Below are 20,759 nucleotides of genomic sequence, written 5' to 3'. Positions count from 1 at the left end.
CTTAATAATTTGTGCTAGGAGTTTTGCAATTGCAGCATTACATGTAGACAATAAGCAGACATGTGACCATCTCGTCGATGCATCAACGAATACCATGAAGTATCTAAATGGTCTGCATGTTGGTTGGATAGGTCCACAAATATCCCCTTGAATCCTTTGAAGAATCTTAGGGGGGTCGTGAATAATCGTTGTAATTGAGGGTTGAATGTTCAACTTCCCTAGGAAGCATGCTTTGCAAAGTGGATGGCCAGGATAAGATGTCAATTGATGCCCATGTGATACTTTAAGGATACAACGCATCATATCTCATCCAGGGCGTCCCATTCGATCATGCCAAAGTAGCAAAGTGGTCTGGAATTCGGCCATAAGGCCGGCCATGTGATAGATCTCAATTGCTCGAATGGTTGTTATGTACAACCCACTTAGGAGACGTTCCAGCTTCTCGTGAATACGTTTTTGGCCATATTCGTAAGAAGGGATACAAAGAAATTAAGAACCATTATCTTCAGTGATTTCAACATGATATTGATTATCTCGGATATCTCTAAAACTCAGCAACGTTCTTCCCGAACGTGGAGAATGGAGTGCATCTTTAATGGTTAATTCAGTAACATTGGACAACATAATATGGGCCTTTCCATATCCTTCTATCATGTTGGATGGGCCTAAGAGGGTTGTCAGAGGTGCATTTTTAGGTACGAAGTTAGTAAAATAGTGTTTCTCACACAATATGGTGTGCATGGTGGCACTACCAACAAGACAACTAACTTCTCCACTAGTCATACATAGAAATAAATTAATTGAATTGGTCATATGTATAAATATAATTCCATTAATTCAATTAATCAATTCGAGAAATAATATCCATAAAATGATTATCCATAATTCAAAACAAACCAAAAACCAAACAAATAATTCCAAACTCCTAGAAAAATTGTCCAAAAATTAAACCATAAACCTAAAAATTTGGTTCTGTTGGGGAGGAGGGGGGTAGGGTTGGGTTCAGTCATTAAGGGTGTAAAACACCCTTAACATGTCTTTAGAAAAATAAAACTGTATTCTTCCAGAGGAGTCGATGCCTCCAAAGTTGTAATATCTTCGAGAAGTTCTACAAGCGTGAAGTTAGACTTACGATGAGAATGATACTTAGCAATAGCCTTGGGGTTAGCTCGGCATACACATGGCCAATGATCATTTGATCCACAAATATAACACATGTCCATTTCAGTGGAAGCCAATTGAATAGTAGATTTTCCCTTGTTCTTGAAGTTTAGGGCCTTAAGGGCAAGGGGTTGGCGCTTCTGGTTCAAATTTCCTCCCTTGGGTAGGCCTCAATTTTGTTAACCTTAGGCCAGTGGTAGGGCTTGCCGCCCATTGCCACGGCCACGACAGGGTTTTCATCGGTTGTGGCTGCTAGAATTGGTCAGATGCACTTCAGGCATAACGTTGGAGCCAGTGGGTCGAGCTTGATGATTCTTCATCAAAAGATGATTCTTCTTTTCAGCAAGAAGTAAAACAGATATCAAATCCGAAAACTTGGTGACCTTTTGTGCCCTATATTGTTGCTGCAGGACAATATTGAGGGCATTAAAGGTCGAATAAGTTTCTCCAAGAGATCATGTTCGGTTAAGTCCTCTTTACAGAACTTAAGTAGTGATCGGATTCTACAAACTTTAGAGTTGTATTCATTCACAGACTTGAAATGTCTTTTTGGTGATCGAAGTGATCGGCCATAGTGAGGCAGAGGGTATGTGGATCCTCCTCTGTGAGGTACTCGGTCTGCAGTGCATCATGGATGTGTCTGCGGATGAAGATCATATCAGTAACTTTATGAGCTTCATCCATAGGTTTATCGTCGATGGATTCCTTGATAGTAGCTCAAAGACTCTTTGCAATAAGGTGGAGCTTCACGTCTTGAACCTACTTCTGGTAGTTTCTTCCATAGACTTCCAGAGCGGTGAAATTGATCTTGTTCAAGTTCGACATGTCCCTAAACAGAGGGTACATCAAAACGTGGTTAGTCAAATGGAAAGCCATTGACATATATCATAAAACATTCGGGTTCTATAGACATGTATTGGTTTAATTTAAGCATGAAAGCTATGGGTTTCATGTGGTAAGTTTTGAATGAAAACTTCGGGTTTCAAAAGCACTAAATTTGAAACTATAGGTTCGATTTAGTTATGAACGTTTAGTTCATATATAGAAGTACCTGCAAGAACACAGAATACAACATACAATAAAGTGTATTGGTTTGTGGATTGCTTCAGGAACCCAAGTGTTAGTGCTTTGGGACTACAAAAGATAGTCAACGGTTCAAAGAAGCGAAATAATTTATTGACTCGTTAATTGCCAAAAAGTAAACTTCAGGCCAATAATTTTGGATTAATTGTTAGATTAATGGACTGCTGGTCACTTTAATTAATTTAATAGATCGGACCATACATGGTCGATTGTATAAGCAAAAATAATTATAACATTCGGGTTACAATTATAGATAATGCCCAAAAAGATAGCATTGGATTCGACAAACCATAGCCCAATTATGGTGGGCATGGGTACCGTGAGTAGGGTAGAGCCCTAAAGGGTATATTAGGCCTTGTGTGGCTACGGAGCAGCCCAAACATGGCTGCAAGCCACGAGCTGTGTGTTTGGGTTTAGCCCAGCAAAGCTGGCTTTGGTTTTGGGCCGGTCAAGGCAAGCCCAGCCTAATGGGCTGGCTTATGGTGATCACATGCCGAGACTATTGGCAAGCCCAGCAAGTAAAGCTTGTTAGAGGTGGGTCGAGTCAAAGGAACGAGCCCAGCAGGCTTCAGGCATGTTGGTGTGGGCTAGGGCTTTAGGCCCGTTTGCAATTCAACTCAGGCCTAGGCCTAGTTGTAGTTTAATGGCAACAAGCTGAAAAGGCTGCTCTAATCAATCCAAGGTGTCGAAAACGACACTGTTCCAAGGGTTTTCTCCATGCGGCTGGGCTGCAGGCCAACGCGGTGCTCCGCCAGTGGTGCGACGATGGTGCCACATAAATCCCAATTTTTTCTTCAAATTGCTTCTAAAATAATTTCGATGACTCACAAATTCCACATATCATAATTGCGTATTGCATGAACAAGTGTATATATTGACAAAATATATGAAACTATATACAATATATATAATTGAAAGGAAAATATAAATATAGGGGGTTCATGCATCATGGGGAATGTTTTCGTACTTCAAGGTTATTTCAAACATCTTAATTTATTTTAGAAGAACCTAATTGGCAGAAAATAATTGAAAGCCTTTTGATATTATAGAAGAGAGCCTTCTCCACGATCCTTCAGTTCCTTAACTTCTGGTAAGAGCGTGTTAATAACGTATTGTATACCTAGTTGACTGAACTGTATTTAGGACAGAGAGGGAAAGGGGCTGGCGATAACAGAGAGAAAAGAGAGAGATGTAATTCTGAGGTGTGTGTTGTATCACCCCATTGTGCCTTTATTTATAGTAGAAGATAAAGTGTAATCCTTACCCTAATAGGTTTACAATTTTAATAGGAATTAAACTACTAAGGGGAATATACAGGATACTCCTAGATAGACTAAGATTTACACAATTCCTAATCCAATAAGACTACAACATATTTGACAGTTTATCTCTAAATACTTTTTTTTGGTTAGCGGGAAATTTGAAGTGTGGCGTGGGGATAACAGATTAATGAATATTATGGTTTTAATTTACTTAATTATAGAGGTCACTTGTATACAATATATATTGAAAATAAGATGGATAATCTGTATTCTTTCCTTTCCTTTCCTTTCACCGTTTTATGCAAATGGTAATCATTATCATAAACAAGGTATATAAAATGATCCAAATACAAAGTTAACACCAACAAAAGATATGGATCAGTTTTACAACAAAATAAAAAGCCTAAAAAAAAGATTTAGACCCAAAATCGAACAAATTTTTTGGAGCCCTAACTACTCCTCAGCTGTAAGAACCCCCACCACGGCCATCAGCAACCAAGGAAGAGGTAAAGAGCAAGCCTCGATGAGAAATTTGTACTCGAGCCAACTTGCGTCATTCTCAACAGATCAAAGCAAGGTCAAAATTGACATTCAATCCACCTGATGGACCATAGTAGACTCGAAGTCTACAAGTGTAGAAGAGTGGGGATGAACACCAACAACAATCTAAGAGCATCTCCAATGGAAGTCCCTATTTAGGGACTCCCACCACCACTTTTGAGTACTCATTTAAGGACTAAAAGGGAATCTTTATGTCCCTAAAGGAATATTCCCTCCAATGGTAGAGTCCTTATAGTATAATCCCTAAATTTGAAGTTCTTATGATAATTTGATTAGGTGCACATTTTTTGCTTATGTTAACCTTTTTTAATTAATTAAAACCATTAAAAGCAAAATCTTCATCAAAATTGTGGGTATCGTTTTCCACTCAAGGTACACATTTTTTTGTTTATGTGAACCATTTTCTAATTAATTAAAAGCATTCAAATGAAAAGCATTAAAAACTACAATTAAGATTGTGAGCCCCGTTTTCCACTCAAGTTTGTCCCTATACAGTCTCTATATGTGAGGACATACACTATGTATCCAATGAGTCCCTATGCTTTAAGGACTCACTTTCCGATCCATTGGAGATTCATTTTGTCCCCATATTTGTTTTATACTCATTTTATACGGTGGTTGTCCCTTTTAAGGATTCCACCGGAGTGAACATAGAGTGAAAATTTTAGGGCATGAGATCTAATGGATGAAAAAAGGGGAAAAGGCAACACTATAGGAAAAGTGAATATTAGGTGCAGTCAACTAGGGGATAATGGAAGAATTCGCCTCTATTAATAAGATACTAGCATATGGGCACACACAAAGTGTGTGAGAAATTTTTTTTTTTTGTTTTTGAAATAGAATGAGAGAGGAAGAGAGTGATAGAGAATGTGGGAGCGAGAATGTTTTTTTTTTTTTTTTTAATTAGAGATATGTTAGGATTACATGTAGGTGAGACTTTGAAAAAAAAAACAACAAAATTTGGTTGTGTGAAATTATATTTTTGCCCCATATTTCTTATCCATGTTCTATTTTAATTAGAGGATTAAACTGGTAATTTTATAGGATTTTGGTTGACAATGAGTGTTTTATTAATTAGTAGAGATTAGATGCAAAAATATTATTTGCCCTTATTAGTTTTATTAGGGGTGTTTAAATCAGCCCTTAATATGGGAACAATTTCCAGCTGTTAATTTCAATAACTAGTAGGGGAAACAACCGCCCCTAATATTTTTTTTTAATTATTTTTTTACATTCCGCCCCTTTTGTTATTAAGATTTAATTATTTAACACCCTAACCCTAGTCCTCAGTATTGCATTATGACTCGCCACTTTCTCTAACTTTTTGGTTTTTTAATTTATTTTAATTTGTATCGCTTAAATGTATCAACACCTAACCTTATGGGAATGATAAGAGCAACTCCACCATGGTGGATTGCTCGGGGGACAGGCCAGAGAAAAGGGCCTGAGGCCCTGTGGATTCGCTCCAACGTGAAGGAGCCCGAGTGGAGGTGGAGGTCCGAGCTCAAGGCCTGTGAAGAATTGCCAGCCCAAGAGCTCGAGTGGGTGTGATGCCAGCACTGACGTCAACTTGGTGTCAGACCCTTTTTTTATTTTTTTCCGTCAGGCGCGTGCACCCCACTTGAGCATGGGGGCGCGTCGCACAACATAATTTTAGAAAAGTCAGCCCACTTTTCAGAATTGAAATGTTACCGTTGGAAGCCACGTGGCTTCCTACGGTCTGTTCGATCTCAACGGCTTTTAATTTGGACAGTTCGATCTCAACGGTAAAAAAAATAAAAAAAAATAAATTTAATATCAACCGTTCAATCTGAGATCGACGGTTGATATTAATTTGCTTTATAAATAAAAAAAATAAAAGAAAAAATAGTTTTAAAAATCTTATCGGAAATCCATCCCCAATAATTATCTTTTCGGATTTTATGACAAGTGGCGCAACGAGACGATTAAAAATCTTATCCGAAATTACAAATAAAATTATTTTGTATTATTTAATAATACTTCGGATAATGACACGTGGCGCAACGAGAACGATTAAAAATCTTATCTGAAATTACAATTAAAATTATTTTGTATTATTTAATAGTACTTCGGATAATGACACGTGGCGCAACGAGACCGATTAAAAATCTTATCCGAAATTACAATTAAAATTATTTTGTATTATTTTATAAATAAAAAATACTAATATTTTATTGTCTATTGCCAGGGCTATTGAAGTGTAATGGTGGAGATGCAAAAGGCGATTACTGTTCATTAAGGGCAGTTACTATTCACCAGGTGGATTGAATAGTGAATAGCCTGGGGGAGGCCTCCCACGTTGGAGTTGCTCTAAGAGAACGAGGTGGAGGAAGAAGGGAATTGACAGATCGAGATTGAGGGCGGAGGAAAAACAAAAACAAGAAAAAACCACAAAAAAGACATATCACCTTATGTTATGCAAATTGGGCTCGATGCTGTGACACTCGACGTTAGTTACCGGGTACTAGATATTTCTAGGAAAGTCATTGGTCTCTTGGAAAACCAAAAAAACAAGCTACCATATTACGTTCAAGCACAAAAGCGGAAATCGTTTCATGGCATCTACATGTTGTGAAATAATTTGGTTGAAATCCATCTTGAATGACTTGGGCATTCTGCATTTATACCCTATCAAATTATATTGTTATAGCCAGGCCGCATTTCACATTGCTTCAAATCCCATCGTCTTCCATGAACGGATCAAGCACATAGAAACCCTCTGTCATCTTATACGTGAAACAGCTCACATATCAACATCCCAAACCAGTAGACAGGTTCACAAAGCCACCTGGACTCTCAAAATTTACTATCTTACTTGGCAAGTTGGAAACATCAACATACATTCCAACTTGAGGGCGAGTGTTGAGAAAAAATGAATGATTTCTATGATTGATCCTCTGACTATTTGCATATACGTTTGCTTCCATAATTGTAGGAATACATGCTGACTTATAGGATCTAGATTGTTTCCTGTATTCTATAAATCCTTGTACCAGTATAATGGAATATACACATTCAACTTTATATATTTTAGTTCATTATTTAACAGAATAAACAATACTTAAAACCTAAGTATGTAGTCATAAGGTGGGGACCAAACCAATTCTATTACATAAGAACGTTATTACTTAACAGAGGTGTTAGAAAGTTAGTTATCCTTAATCAAAGAAAAATAGATATGAAGAACTACCTTAGTAATTAATGAAGCATGTCAATTTCTAAGATGTAACGAAAAATTAAAGAGAGACACCTAATTTCTAAATGCGTATTAAAAGTTTCATGCCAATAAGCTGTTAACATACTTGAGAGCTAGAGACATTTTGGCTTCGACAATAAGGTGTTCATGCAAACGAGATATTACATATCTGTAAGCTCAAAGATGTGACATCAACTCTAAATAATAAGTATTGTCCCAAAATATTTTAGTTCTTCTTAAACCTTTATTTGTAATATAATATTGCATACTTTTAGACTTATTGAAAATTATTATTACGTGAACACAAATTTTCTTAAAATGGGATTAAAAAAATTATAACTGACTCAAGTTGGGACTCTATATAACTGATCAAGTCTATTAACCAAACGACAGATTTTATCCTCTTGTTGAAAATGAATGACGTCCAGAGCATTTCAGATTAAAAATACATGATAGGCATAACACATTATTGGTGTGAACAAAAGTTGGTCAAAGATATTTGATGTGTGGAGTAGTAGCATTGCTTGAGAATTAAAAAGGTGAAGATATCTTTTCAAAAATTCAATGCTTATTTCTTTCACCAAAAATGCAATGCTTTTTTTAATCTGTTGATTTGTTACGTAAGTTGAGTCGAGTTATGTTTACGCGTGAAGCTATCCAAATGATTACTTTCTTGATCATTATTTTCAACCCATAACATTTGGTGGAATTTCAAATAGTGCAGGAAACGAAAGAAGTTTGTATGACATTGCAGTAGCAGCATGTTCATATTGGCATAATCAAGGTTCTTACTGGATGATGTATGTAAATAACATATGTTGAAAGGACACTTGGAACTGCTTGAATGGCTGACAAAGTCTCCCTAGCCCACATTTTCCATTTGATTGAGAAAAAAATGAAATAGTAAAAGCTTAAACAAACACCTAATTTGTTTATACATCTCCAACCAAGGACATTTGGAAAATGTGAGCCCTAAAATTGAAGAAAATAATCTCTAATCAAAGAGCATTTTGCAAATGTGCTTATTTTGCGGGCACAAATGATTTATTTATTTAATTTTTTTTCCTAAACAAACGATATTATCTATACTAAGAGATTCGAAGAGTGGGTTAAGCCTCACAATGAGCTAGTAATAATGTGGTTCAAATTCGCTTTTAATGAGAGTCGAACCTAAAACGTTTCTTTTACATGTAAAAAAGAATATCACTAGACTCTAGAAAAGTTAAAAAGTGCCGGTCCTCAAGCACTAGGGCGTTTTTTTTTTCATGGAGCCACCGCTTGATGGCTTGGTGAAGAGGTGGTGCAGCACATCGCCGAGCATGACTTTTCATGCACACGTGGGAATTAGCCCTCCATAGTTGTAGACGGGAAAAATTAGCGTGCTACTATTCCCAAAAAAATTATATTTAAAGGGCTAAAAATGAGCCCATGACTTTTATTAGCGTTCCATGGTTGAAGATCTCCTTAGTTTTTTCAATATAAAATAATTTGTTTCATTTTGTTATTGTAAGGACTCATTTAATAATCTTGAGTTTTAGTTTTTAGTTTTTAGTTTTTGTGTTTGAGATATGAAGAAAGTATATGGGATAAAGGAGTGAAGAAAAAACGGTGTAAGAGGGAAATGAAGAAATAAAAAGAAACAATGAAAATAAAACCTTGAAAATGAAAACAATTTTAAATTAGTGATTTTTTGCTTTTAGGTTTCACTTTGTGTATCTTTCAAACATAATTCTTCTCCTCTCTCATCCACAATCTTTTCTCCACTCTTCTATTTCTCTTACACTCCCATGTATTTTTCTCATATTATAACACAAAAAGAAAACAAAAAATTAAAAAGGGATCTTTTGATATAGGCGCCTTGGTTTTGAATTTTCTATATCAAACATCCATGCTTTTTAGTGATTTGATTAAACTTTTTTTTGTCATAATTTTGGTGCTATATGCACATTATATCTTAACAAATTTCCTATAATCTAGCATTTTGATTACACTCTCTTCCTTTAGAGATAATTGTAAAAAAAAAAAAGAAAAAAAAAAGTTGGTTAGATTCAATTTATTTTCACAATAATGCTACAATTTAGCAATAATTATCTATGATTTTAAGATATTTTCTTTTCAAAATAGTTTAAAATATTTTTAAATCCCACAAAATCAAACGTACCAAAATAAGTTTTTCTTTTAGTACGTTAAGAGAAAATAGGATTGAGAATAATATAAACATACCAATACATAATGTGTACAAAATAAAACGTACCAAAATAAGTTTTTCTTTTAGTACGTTAAGTGAAAATAGGATTGAGAATAATATAAACGTACCAATACACAACGTGTACAAAATAAAACGTACCAAAATAAAATTAATGTACCAATATTAACAATATGTATCAAATCAAACATACCAAAATTGCAAATAAACGTACCAATTAATGATTTTTGTAAATTCAAACATACCCGCAGATAATATATACATAATGTATTGTACCTAATAATAATTCGTCAACAACTATACTTAAAAAAAAACAGCAAAAAATATATATATATAATTTCATCAAAAAAATTGAAAAAATTACACGAAGCTTTTATGTTGATCAACAACTATTTGAAAGAAAAAAAAAACATTTGGAAAAAGAAATAACATTAAATGTTTGCATAACAAAAATAAAAATAAATAATTGTCATAAAAAAAACATATCTGGAAGAAGAGAAAATATAGTTTAATTACTATATCTCCACTAAATAAGGAAACGTGCATCACGCAGATAAAATGATAAATTCAAAAATTATTTTAATTTAAAAAAAATATAATAATGACATGTAATTTAACTTGAGGTGACTATTGGTCAAAACATTTTAATCAAATTTTTAAAAAGCACAAATGTTTAATTTAAATGATATAAAAAAACGGTAGTGAATTCTAATTTTCTTAATTAAAAAAAAAAAAAAAAACAGTTACTCGAAATGATACGACTAAATTAAAGATTATCCTCCGATTTGAAAGTGCAATTTTGGTTATAATGCTGTAGTGCATGAAAGCAACCATAGTACCATTGGCTACATCAAGTAATGTCCTACTAAGAACAATCAAAAGATTAACTGCTATAAAGGGCAGTCTAAACTTTGCCTTATATGATTGAGAAAGTTAAACATCCAGAGATAATTGAGGCTAAAAGTGGTTCCGACCTCATTAGTCCATTAAACATCTAGCTCCAGTCAACACAAATCAGAAAAATATGATATCCTATTATTCTATATCCCCCACTTCTATAAAAGGGTGAAAATTTTAATTCAATTTTCTGACAACTCATTTTATATTGAGGTAATTACTGTAACTAGGGTTATTGCTAATCATCCATATAAACTATATAATAAACCTTTTGCTGATTTCCTGTTCTTCCATTCCTCTCTACCCCTGACCCCTCCCCATCATTTTCTCCCCTTTCCCATCATTTTTTTTAACTAATCAATTATTTATTCTATTAATGATTTATTTTTAAATACCCCAGCCGCCCAGAACAGCCACCCAATTTGCTCTCTCTCCAAAATATCTACCAACACACACAAACACAATATCACTCCATTGAGACAAAAGAATCTGTCAAAAAACATTAACAGTAGAGAGAGAGAGTTCATCTTCTTCATCACATCCTTCAACAACAAAACCAATTGATCCTGAAAGAAAAAAATTACAGATAAAAATGAACCCATTACTGTTTTAGCCCCTCTTTTCAACAATCCCTACCTTTCTCTCTCAACCCTAAAACAGTTTGTGAATAATTACCACCATATCCAAAAAGCATCATATCATGAGCAGCCTTGAAGAGTCTCTAAGATCTCTGTCCTTAGACTACTTGAATCTGCTCATCAATGGCCAAGCCTTCAGTGACGTCACCTTCAGCGTCGAGGGTCGTCTCGTCCACGCCCACAGGTGCATCCTGGCAGCCCGGAGCCTCTTCTTCCGGAAATTCTTTTGTGGGCCTGACCCACCGTTGGGTCTAGACCCCTCGGGGTCCAGGATGAGTCCCGGTGGCACATCGTCATCGTATCACCGGGGGTCAGGTAGTTCACCGCAGCAGCAGCAGGTGATACCGGTGAACTCGGTGGGGTACGAGGTGTTCTTGTTGCTGTTGCAGTTCTTGTACAGTGGACAAGTCTCGATAGTGCCTCAGAAACATGAGCCGAGGCCTAATTGTGGAGAGAGAGGGTGTTGGCACACGCATTGCACCTCCGCCGTTGATCTTGCCCTTGACACTCTTGCTGCCGCTAGATCCTTTGGCGTTGAACAACTTGCATTGCTCACTCAGGTACCACTAGTCTCTCTAACTTCTCTCTCTCCCCCCTCTCTCTCCCTCTGCTCCCCCTCTTTCTCACTTTTTCTCTTGGTTCTTCTGTGTGTGCAGTCTTATGTTTAGTGGGTTTTGGGAATTTCTACAATTCTTGGGTTTTGATTTTGTATTTGGGAAGTAAAAGCTTTTCTTCTTTTTCTATTATTTTCATTTTCTTTTTGGTACTGGGATTTCTCTCTCTCTCTCTCTTTCTCTCTCTTTCACATCATTTGTTCTTGTTCAGTTATAATTGAAATTGGGATCTTCCCCTTTCCAATCCCAGTTCTTTTTTCCCCTCTCAATTTGTGTTTTTATTTCCTCCATATAAAGTAGCAAAGGCTTAACTAATTTATTTATTTTTTCAAGCATTTGATCCAACCATACTACTTTTTCTTCTATAGTAGTGTGTTAATAATCCATAGGCATCTCTCTTCTTCTTCTTCCTCTTCTTCAGGATATTATTCATGATTAAGGAGCATTACAATCTTCAATAAAAACATCCCAAAAAAATCAGGAGGTTTCTCCAACCAAAAAGACAAAAAATCCAACAAATGTTTTTTTCTTCCTTCTTGATTTCATGTACCATTTCAATTTTCTTGAATTGGGTTTTTTTCCTTTCTTTTAAATGCACATCATGACTTTCTAAATTTAGATCTTGATATCCAGTCTTGTCTTTCCACAGTAAACACTACAAATCCATCCCAAACATTCACTTTCCTCATTTGGTTTAACTGGATAAACGATTACAAAATTCAAGAAAAAGACTCAAACATCCCATCACTTTATCAATACAAATATTGTTAATGTACAAAAAAATCCCAAAAGTGCTTATATCTAATCTATATATCTCAATAATGAAATTCCAACTAGTAGTACCATTAACATCATTATATACAATGTCCTTGTTTTTTTGGGTTTTACAGAAGCAATTGGCTAGCATGGTGGAAAAGGCCTCCATTGACGATGTGATGAAAGTCCTATTAGCTTCCAGGAAACAAGACATGCATCAGCTTTGGACAACGTGCTCTCACCTTGTTGCCAAATCTGGCCTCCCACCAGAAGTCCTTGCCAAGCACCTCCCCATCGATATCGTGGCCAAAATCGAAGAGCTTCGTCTCAAATCCTCCATTGCCCGCCGTTCAATGATGCCTCATCACCACCATCATCACCACCATGACCTCGGGGCAGCTGCGGATCTTGAGGACCAGAAAATCCGTCGAATGAGGCGGGCATTGGACTCGTCAGATGTCGAACTTGTCAAGCTCATGGTAATGGGGGAAGGCCTAAATCTCGATGAGGCATTGGCATTACACTATGCAGTCGAAAATTGCAGCCGGGAAGTTGTGAAAGCGTTACTAGAACTTGGTGCAGCTGATGTAAACTACCCGGCAGGGCCAGCCGGCAAAACCCCGCTTCACATTGCTTCCGAAATGGTGTCTCCGGACATGGTGGCAGTCCTACTCGATCACCACGCTGACCCAAATGTCCGAACGGTCGATGGGGTTACTCCTCTGGACGTACTCCGAACCCTAACTTCAGATTTTCTATTCAAGGGGGCTGTCCCGGGACTAACCCACATTGAACCTAACAAGCTCAGACTCTGCCTTGAGCTCGTACAGTCCGCTGCTCTTGTTCTTTCACGCGAGGAAGGCAACAGCAATGCAAACAACAATCCTAATTCTTCGAATTCTACGGCGATTTACCCACCACTAAGCGATGATCACCATAGCAGTGGAAGCAGTGGCAGCAACATTGGGAACCTTAACTTGGATTCTAGGTTGGTGTATCTGAATCTTGGAGCAGCTCATCAATTGGGGTCTAGAAATATGGAGGGCCATGATCATCAAGATCATGATCATCATCATAGGGCGCAAAGTGGTTGTGACCCATCAACAATGTACCACCACTCTCACGACTACTAGTACTACGTAGCTATATTATTAGCTAATTAAGACTCGTGATCATCACTTATAATAATATTATTATTATTTTATATCTTTTTAATTATATGCATCCCCTCTTGGATGGCGAAGGAGAAAGAGTCGTCAAAATTCATGAAATATGATCTTATTTAGTCTAAGGAGATTAATTAATCGGTAGTGGTTAATTACATGTTTTGATTTCTTCTCTTTGTTTCTTTCTATTGTCTCTGTTTTGTATGGTTGTGTCTGTATTTTTTTGTAGGGTTTTCGTTCATCTTCATATGAAATTGGAGGCATTGGGGTGAATGTTGATGAGACATTTGGAGAATCTAAGATCTTTGCTAATGCAATGCATGGGGTGGATGGAGATCGGAGACGCAGGTCCATCTTTTCTTTTCAACCTCTTTGGTTTGGCCTGTCATCTCCTTTGTATTTATTGATCTATCTAATTTCATCGCGTATTTATTATGCTCCATATATTTTCTTGTCCCCCACCCACCTCTCATCATCCCTCTATGCATATTATATTCGCATTATTCGATATTATTTAAGTTAAAAAAAATATCATCATTTCACGAGCTAAATCAGTATAATAATTCATTATAAAATGTTTCATATCTGACTAAATGGTTGAGGTATTATTATTTTTTTAATTTAATTATGTATATAAATATGAATTGGGTATCATATGGTAGGGGTATCTTGCTAGTTATTTTTGTCTAAATTTTATTAATTTGTAAGGCATTGTTTGGACAAGAGTCACTTGACACAGGGAATTTTAGGGAAATGAGCTGTCTCGTCTCATCCCAATAAGCTGTGTGAAAGAAAGTTTTGTTTAGCTGTGATTTTGGCTAATTAAATTATTTTTAAAAAGGAGGTATGAGAACACATTGCTGTTGGACAAATTGAGTGGTTGTCTTGCATGAATGCAACAATTGAGTGTGACAGCACCCTACAGACTACTGGAGACTACTTAAATATGTATATGTATATATACATATTTATATATATACACACATATAATATTTTTTTTCCATGAAAATCTGTCCCGATTCCCTCGTTTGTAATTCTAAATTTCTAATCCTCTTTTTTGTCTCCCAATACCTTACCGATTTTCTTATATATGCAGAGTTAACATGCATGCTTCCACAAAGCTTACAGCTAAAACCCTAGTTTTTTTATTGTACCATATGGCGGTGACTGGTCTCTTTCTAGATGTAGAACCCTAAATTATTTAGCTACACTGTCGTCTCTCCTGTATTGTACAGGATTCTTTGTTATATTCCTTTTGAAATAATTTTTTGGTTAATTTTTCTGTCTTTCATCAACTTCGAATTAAAAGAAACTAACGATATAATAAAGAAGAAACGGTGTTTCTTGCACTCAGTAATCTATGCCGATTTACTTGGGAAAACTGCCCTACAAATCACAATAAAATCTTAATTATATTTGGTAATTTAGTAGAATAAGGAAGATAAATCATGCCTTAATCTAATTGAGAACTCGTGAGGACCAAATGCATATTAACCACAAAATCAAAACCAACTAAAAATTAGGTTGTTACTCTGGAGTGCTATCTTCATGATATTAGGTTGTTAGCTGATCAAATTGGCGTAGTTCAGTTTCTTTTTGTTCGTAGTTTAAGGGATATGGCAGCTCACAAGGTTGCTGCATTTACTGCTCTGCATGGGATTGGTCCAGAATTCTTGTTTAATACCCTTACAAAGGATGTAAACGTTTCTATTCATTTTTAATAAATTCTACTCTTTTGACCAAAAAAAAAAAAAAAAAAAAAGAAAACCTTAAAATCCATGAACCATTGGATTACTCATTTTCTTGTTTTTGATTGATTAAGTTGTCAAATATTTTAAGCATTTGGATCTAAACTAATATAATCATGTTGTCAATTAGAATTTGTCTGGTATCCTTCTTGGATTCAATTTTTTGTTTTTAAAACTATTGAGTATTAAGTAATTTAACTACATTCATTATTTTCAAAAGAAAAATTAGATCCGAGAAGAAGGAACCATACCCTTAGCTTCCTGCTTGATTCCACCATTTTAATGCATGCGTATGAATATTGGAGAACAATCTAACGATATAATGAGTGTGGAAAAAATAACAAGTGATCTAATAAGTGCATATACTGATATACGAATTGACATTTGAGCTGAAGATTTCGGGTATCAAGATACATATATACATATTTACGATGAGTAATGCTAGGGAAACCATTTGATGCAAGGCATCCAGGGAAAATAGAAGGAACATGGGGAATCACTCAATTAGGGGCAACGGAATTACTTACATCGCTAATTGTGAATTCACTTAACACAGCCAAGCCAAATGCTTGACTATAGAAAGAGGAAACAATCACTCACTTCAATTGCACATAGTGAATATATTTTTCAATTCATTCAAATCTCTCCTTCAAGGCTTTCTAGTACATTATTTATAACCTCTACAAATTAATAGACCTCAAGTTTCTATGATATCCTTACAACTCCCAAAATAACTTGAGAAATTTTTATGGGACAAATATTTCAAACTTAAATATAAGGTTTAGACTTCCAATATGCATGGGTTGTCAATTAACAGACTATAGTTACTACATCACCATCTATTGAAACTATATTTTATAAACCACATAACGTGAATATTGATGATTGAATTATACTTGATTAATGAGGTTATTTTATATTAGTGACGATGATGCTAGAGAGACAATCTACTTGAACAATATTTTTGTAGACAACATAATGTAGCAATCATCAACCGCCACATCATGTGGTCTATAATATGATCTCCCTAACATTTTTTATTGGTAACACATCATATTTTATGGTCTAACTAGGTTGTCTCTCTAGTATTTTTCATTTATATATATTTTTTCTAGCCTTTAGGCATACGTGAATATATTGTTTGTATCTCTCCTTACTCAGTTGTATGTGAATGAAAATGTTTATGTGTTATTATTTCCTTAAATTGTTGTTACAATGGTCACCCTTTCTACTCACTCTAACTAGGCATCAAATTAAGCAATAACTAATTAAGAAACTGAGAGATATTATGTAACATAATAAATAAAATAAAAAAATTGGGGTCAAATAACATGACCAAACAGTACCTGAGCATAGGCTCATCATTTCGTAAGTAACTACGTGAGATTGGATTAGAATGAATAATTTTTTAATTTTAAGGTATGTTTAGAGAAGAATTAAAAAAATATTTCTAATTAGAGGACAAAAGATAGATTAATCATGAAGAAAACTTATATCCTTAAATTTACATGTATGTAATACGCTTCTAATTACCCAAATAAAAAAATTATTTACTTGTATTTTGAATATGCCCTTAAACTAAAAAATTTATATAGTTATCCCAACTCAATCCTACGTACATACTGAAGGAGCACATTGTTTCTTGTTGAAGTGATAATATTACTAATTTTTCTGGACGTATATATGGTGAAGTCATTTCTTGGTCAAAACTGTGTCAGTATTACCAAAAACTTTTTGAATATTATTATTAAACAATTCTCACATGTTAGCATTGAGTACTACGGTATGTGATATTCTTCTTTATTTGTAAGTGAAATATTTTATGTTCGATTCTCGCTAATAGCGAATTTGAACCACATTATTGCTAGTCCATTGTAAGACTAAGTCCGCCCCTCTCCCTTAGAGTAGATAATATCGTTTGTCTTAAAAATAAAATCTATAAATGGGACTTATAGCAGGAATAAGAATGAGAAATAATAATAGAAAAAAGAAATAATAGTAAGAAATTTAATTTTTATAATAAATCTTATTATTAAAGAGATCATTATTGATAGTAGAATAACCCAAAACTTAAGAAATTGCACTTATTTTAATAAAACCGGATTATTCCTACTATTAGCTCTAAAAGTTGGATTTATATGAAGTTTCTCGTTTCTTTGAGGGATAATGCTAGGGAAACCAAAATTTTAAACCAAATGATATGGTTGTGAATAATTAGATTATTAATCAAGCGTCAAATGAAAATTAGTTACTGACATGGTTCGAACCCACGTCGCCATGCAATGGCTCAACTATTTTCCATCACTATGGTAAATGGCCACTTGTGATTATTACGTTGATTAATATGTTTATTTCCTATTAGTGACACATTTTCCTAAAATATTAGTCTCCTTAGCATTATCCTTCTTTGATATGGATAAAAATGAAGAACATTTTGTACGATGTAGATATAAGCCAGAAGTTAATGCAAGAAATTCAACTTTTCTCTTTTTTTTATTTTTTTTATTTTTTTTATTTTATTTATTCTTTCCTTCATCTGTCCAAGAAAATGGTAAGTATCTAGCTCCTAACTAATATTCCGAAATCCTTACACAATCCCCAAAACTTATTTAACTTCTCTGCAACTGACTACCATCATCCATAAGTAGTGATCAATATTGTCATAAAAATTGGTAGAAGCGTGATAAGATTTCTCGTGTTGCACTTCTCTGCAACACGAAGAAGTAAACGTCTACCAGTTATAAGCCTTTAACATTAATGTTATTCTTAACCTAGCTAGCATACATAGCATAGTTACATAATTAGCGAAGTACAAGAAGAAGAAAAAGAGAAGAAAGAAAAAAAACCATGACATTATATTTAATTAGTCATTCTTTGTATCTTATGTAACATCTCATTTTACCATTTACACTGTATTATGTTTGACTTTTACTCCGGTATTCCATTTTTATGTCCCACGTTACTGCATTTTATCAAATTGGTTGTAAGTGACGTTAGTTTCACAGACATGCCAGAGGCTCGTTGATCTTTTCAACTTGTTTTGACCGTTAGAACATCTAAAACTGCAAATATAACCCACGCACGAAAAACAAAACCCCTCCAAATTAAGCAAATTCCCTCCTTGGAAACCCTATGTGGCTACAATCTTCCAAATTGTCACTAAAACCAACAATTTCTTTAGCCTATCTATATATTTACTGATGACAAGACCAAATTAGAGACAAATGCCATGTGGGTAAAACTAAGACTTTTTTAACTTAGTTGGTGGAATGGTGTAAAGTAGGACAGAGAAAAGAACATGAGTAAAGTGAGACAAAATAAAATGTACAAAATAAATAAAAATTTTGTATAGAGAATCATATAGAGATTTTTTTTTTTTTTTTTTTATTTCTTGTGGAACCAAAGAGTGATAACTTACTTTCATGCAGACTAATGGGATGGTAATACCATATGGTTGGAAAAATCAACAGAATGGAAAATAGTTTGACAATGTGCCAATTTGGTATCACTAAATTGCATCAGAGTTTGAGCTGACGTGCATGCCATCCGAACGTAGGGTTTAGCATATTCATGTTGTATAGGGTGTTGCTTCTGCGGTTGCTTGGACATTTGAAAGAACAGAGACCCATCAAGATTTTAAACTAAAAATCCCATGGGACTCGGAGAGGACTTTAATTATGTGTTAAGCATGCAGCCAGCTTAGCTTCTCACTGTGCAATCTGCAGTGATAAAACTAATCAATTTATGTAAAATAAATGGAATTAAAGAGCTTAAAGTTTCTCGCTAGATAAACAATTATCTCTCGGGTCATGGCCTTAGGTCATCTCCAATCAAAAGGGTTAAATATAATCTCGTACAGAATTATAGCCTTGCAAAATATTACTTTTAAATGTACAGTGTCAATGTCATACTCATATATCATCTCTAACCAAAGAGACTAAACATAACCCCCTCAATAATTTATTAGTTTTAAGTTTATATTTTAAATTTATTAGTTAATTGAATTAAATTACCACTTGATGTTTTCAACTTTAGCCGTTGAATTTAAATCAATTATTGCAACTGAGGAGTTGGGCCTTAAAAAATGGTTAAGAGGGGGCTATATTTGGCCAATATGATGTCCTTTCATCCAAATAATGGTCTGAGAGGCTCTATACAGTTATAGTCTAGCCAACATTTGGACTTCATACAGTTATAGTCTAGCCAACAGTTGTTTTTGAGCAAATCATGTTATTTTATAATTTTTGGACCTTTAGCTCTCTCCGTTAGAAGTGACTCGTTAAGGTGCACATGGCGCATTGTGATCGGAGGATTTAAGACCCTTATCTTTTCCCATCAAGTCATTTCGCCGTTTGACTTGGCCGTGATTATAAGGATTACGTTGGGCCAGCCCTGCTACGCTAATATGCCTATCAAGCCTTGATAGTTCTACGGAACCATTTTGGGCTTTGCTAAGCCTTCGATGCCCGCTAGCTTGGCTGAGCTTGATGCCGTGTTGTTAAGGCCATCTTCAATAGAAAAAGTTAAAAATTCAAAAACTAAAAAATTATTTTATTTGTCGAAAAATTCATCTCTAATTAATAGCTAGACTATAATTTTATGGAGCTCATGATGCCATTATTTGACCAAAAAAGGCATCAAGCTGGCCAACGACTAAATTTGAAAACATGCAACGGTAATTTAATTAAATTAACCAATAAATTTAAAGTATAAAGTTTAGAATAATAAATTATTAAGGGGATATAATTCTGAATGGGACTATGTTTAGATCTTTCGGTTGGAGATGACCTTAGTGTCAGTGCAGGAGGTGATTCTTTAGAAACCTGTGCGGAAACGTCCACAGCATTGTCGAAACCATGTTTTACTTTATTCCAATAGAGCATATATTCTTTGTATAAACTACTTGCCGAGTTCACTAATGAAAAAAATTTAGCATTAGTGTACAACTGTCATGTTCTTACACATTTTCTCAACACTTTGGTACTTTTTATTCTCCTCTTGGGCAAGTAAAGAATCCAAATCAAAAGCAACCCCCATCTCTCTCTCTCTCTCTCTCCCTCTCTATTTTTTTTTTATTGAGACTTTCTGTTTGCTTTGGAATTGTATGACGCGGATGAGCCTTGCTTTCTTTCAGTTTTTCTAATGCAAATTTTGGGTCACTAAATCTGTTTGCTGGAAGTGATTATGTAAGGGCTAGAATCACTTTTGACTTTTGAGGCATGAGAAGTGCTTCTCTATAAAATGAGTTAACACTTTCTGATTTTATCGAGAAGCTCATGGGAGGTGGTTCTGCATAAAATCTCCCGAAAGTGATTCTACCCTAAGTTGTTTTAAGGATGCACGACTGACGCCAACTCTTTCCGGAGCCCTTTCTCAAGAATCAAAACCACATGTCAGCTGAGCGGGTCAAAACTAAACCTATGTGAATCATAATATGCTCTTCAAATACA

The 20,759-nt window shown here is 34.9% G+C and overlaps 1 protein-coding gene across 1 annotated transcript; it reads left to right on the top strand.

The window, feature by feature from the left end:
* The first annotated feature begins 10,722 nt into the window (after window positions 1-10,722).
* On the top strand, window positions 10,723-13,599 carry LOC137712787 (BTB/POZ domain and ankyrin repeat-containing protein NBCL). The gene is made up of 2 exons (XM_068451949.2): window positions 10,723-11,585; window positions 12,530-13,599. The coding sequence occupies exons 1-2, from the start codon at window positions 11,088-11,090 to the stop codon at window positions 13,526-13,528; spliced, it is 1,497 nt and encodes a 498-aa protein (XP_068308050.2). The 5' UTR covers window positions 10,723-11,087; the 3' UTR covers window positions 13,529-13,599.
* Window positions 13,600-20,759: the final 7,160 nt, after the last annotated feature.

This window comes from Pyrus communis, chromosome 14, assembly GCF_041283825.1.
Source record: "Pyrus communis isolate YQ-2024b chromosome 14, ASM4128382v1, whole genome shotgun sequence".
In the NCBI taxonomy this organism is placed as follows: domain Eukaryota; kingdom Viridiplantae; phylum Streptophyta; class Magnoliopsida; order Rosales; family Rosaceae; genus Pyrus; species Pyrus communis.
Note: the sequence above shows the minus strand (reverse complement) of the source record. Positions and strands in the feature narration are given on the sequence as shown.

Excerpts from the sequence above, each read along its gene's own strand:
- LOC137712787 (XM_068451949.2), top strand. The coding sequence starts at position 11,088 with ATGAGCAGCCTTGAAGAGTCTCTAAGATCTCTGTCCTTAGACTACTTG. Across the intron at positions 11,586-12,529 it reads AACTTGCATTGCTCACTCAG|AAGCAATTGGCTAGCATGGT; the intron begins GTACCACTAGTC and ends TGGGTTTTACAG.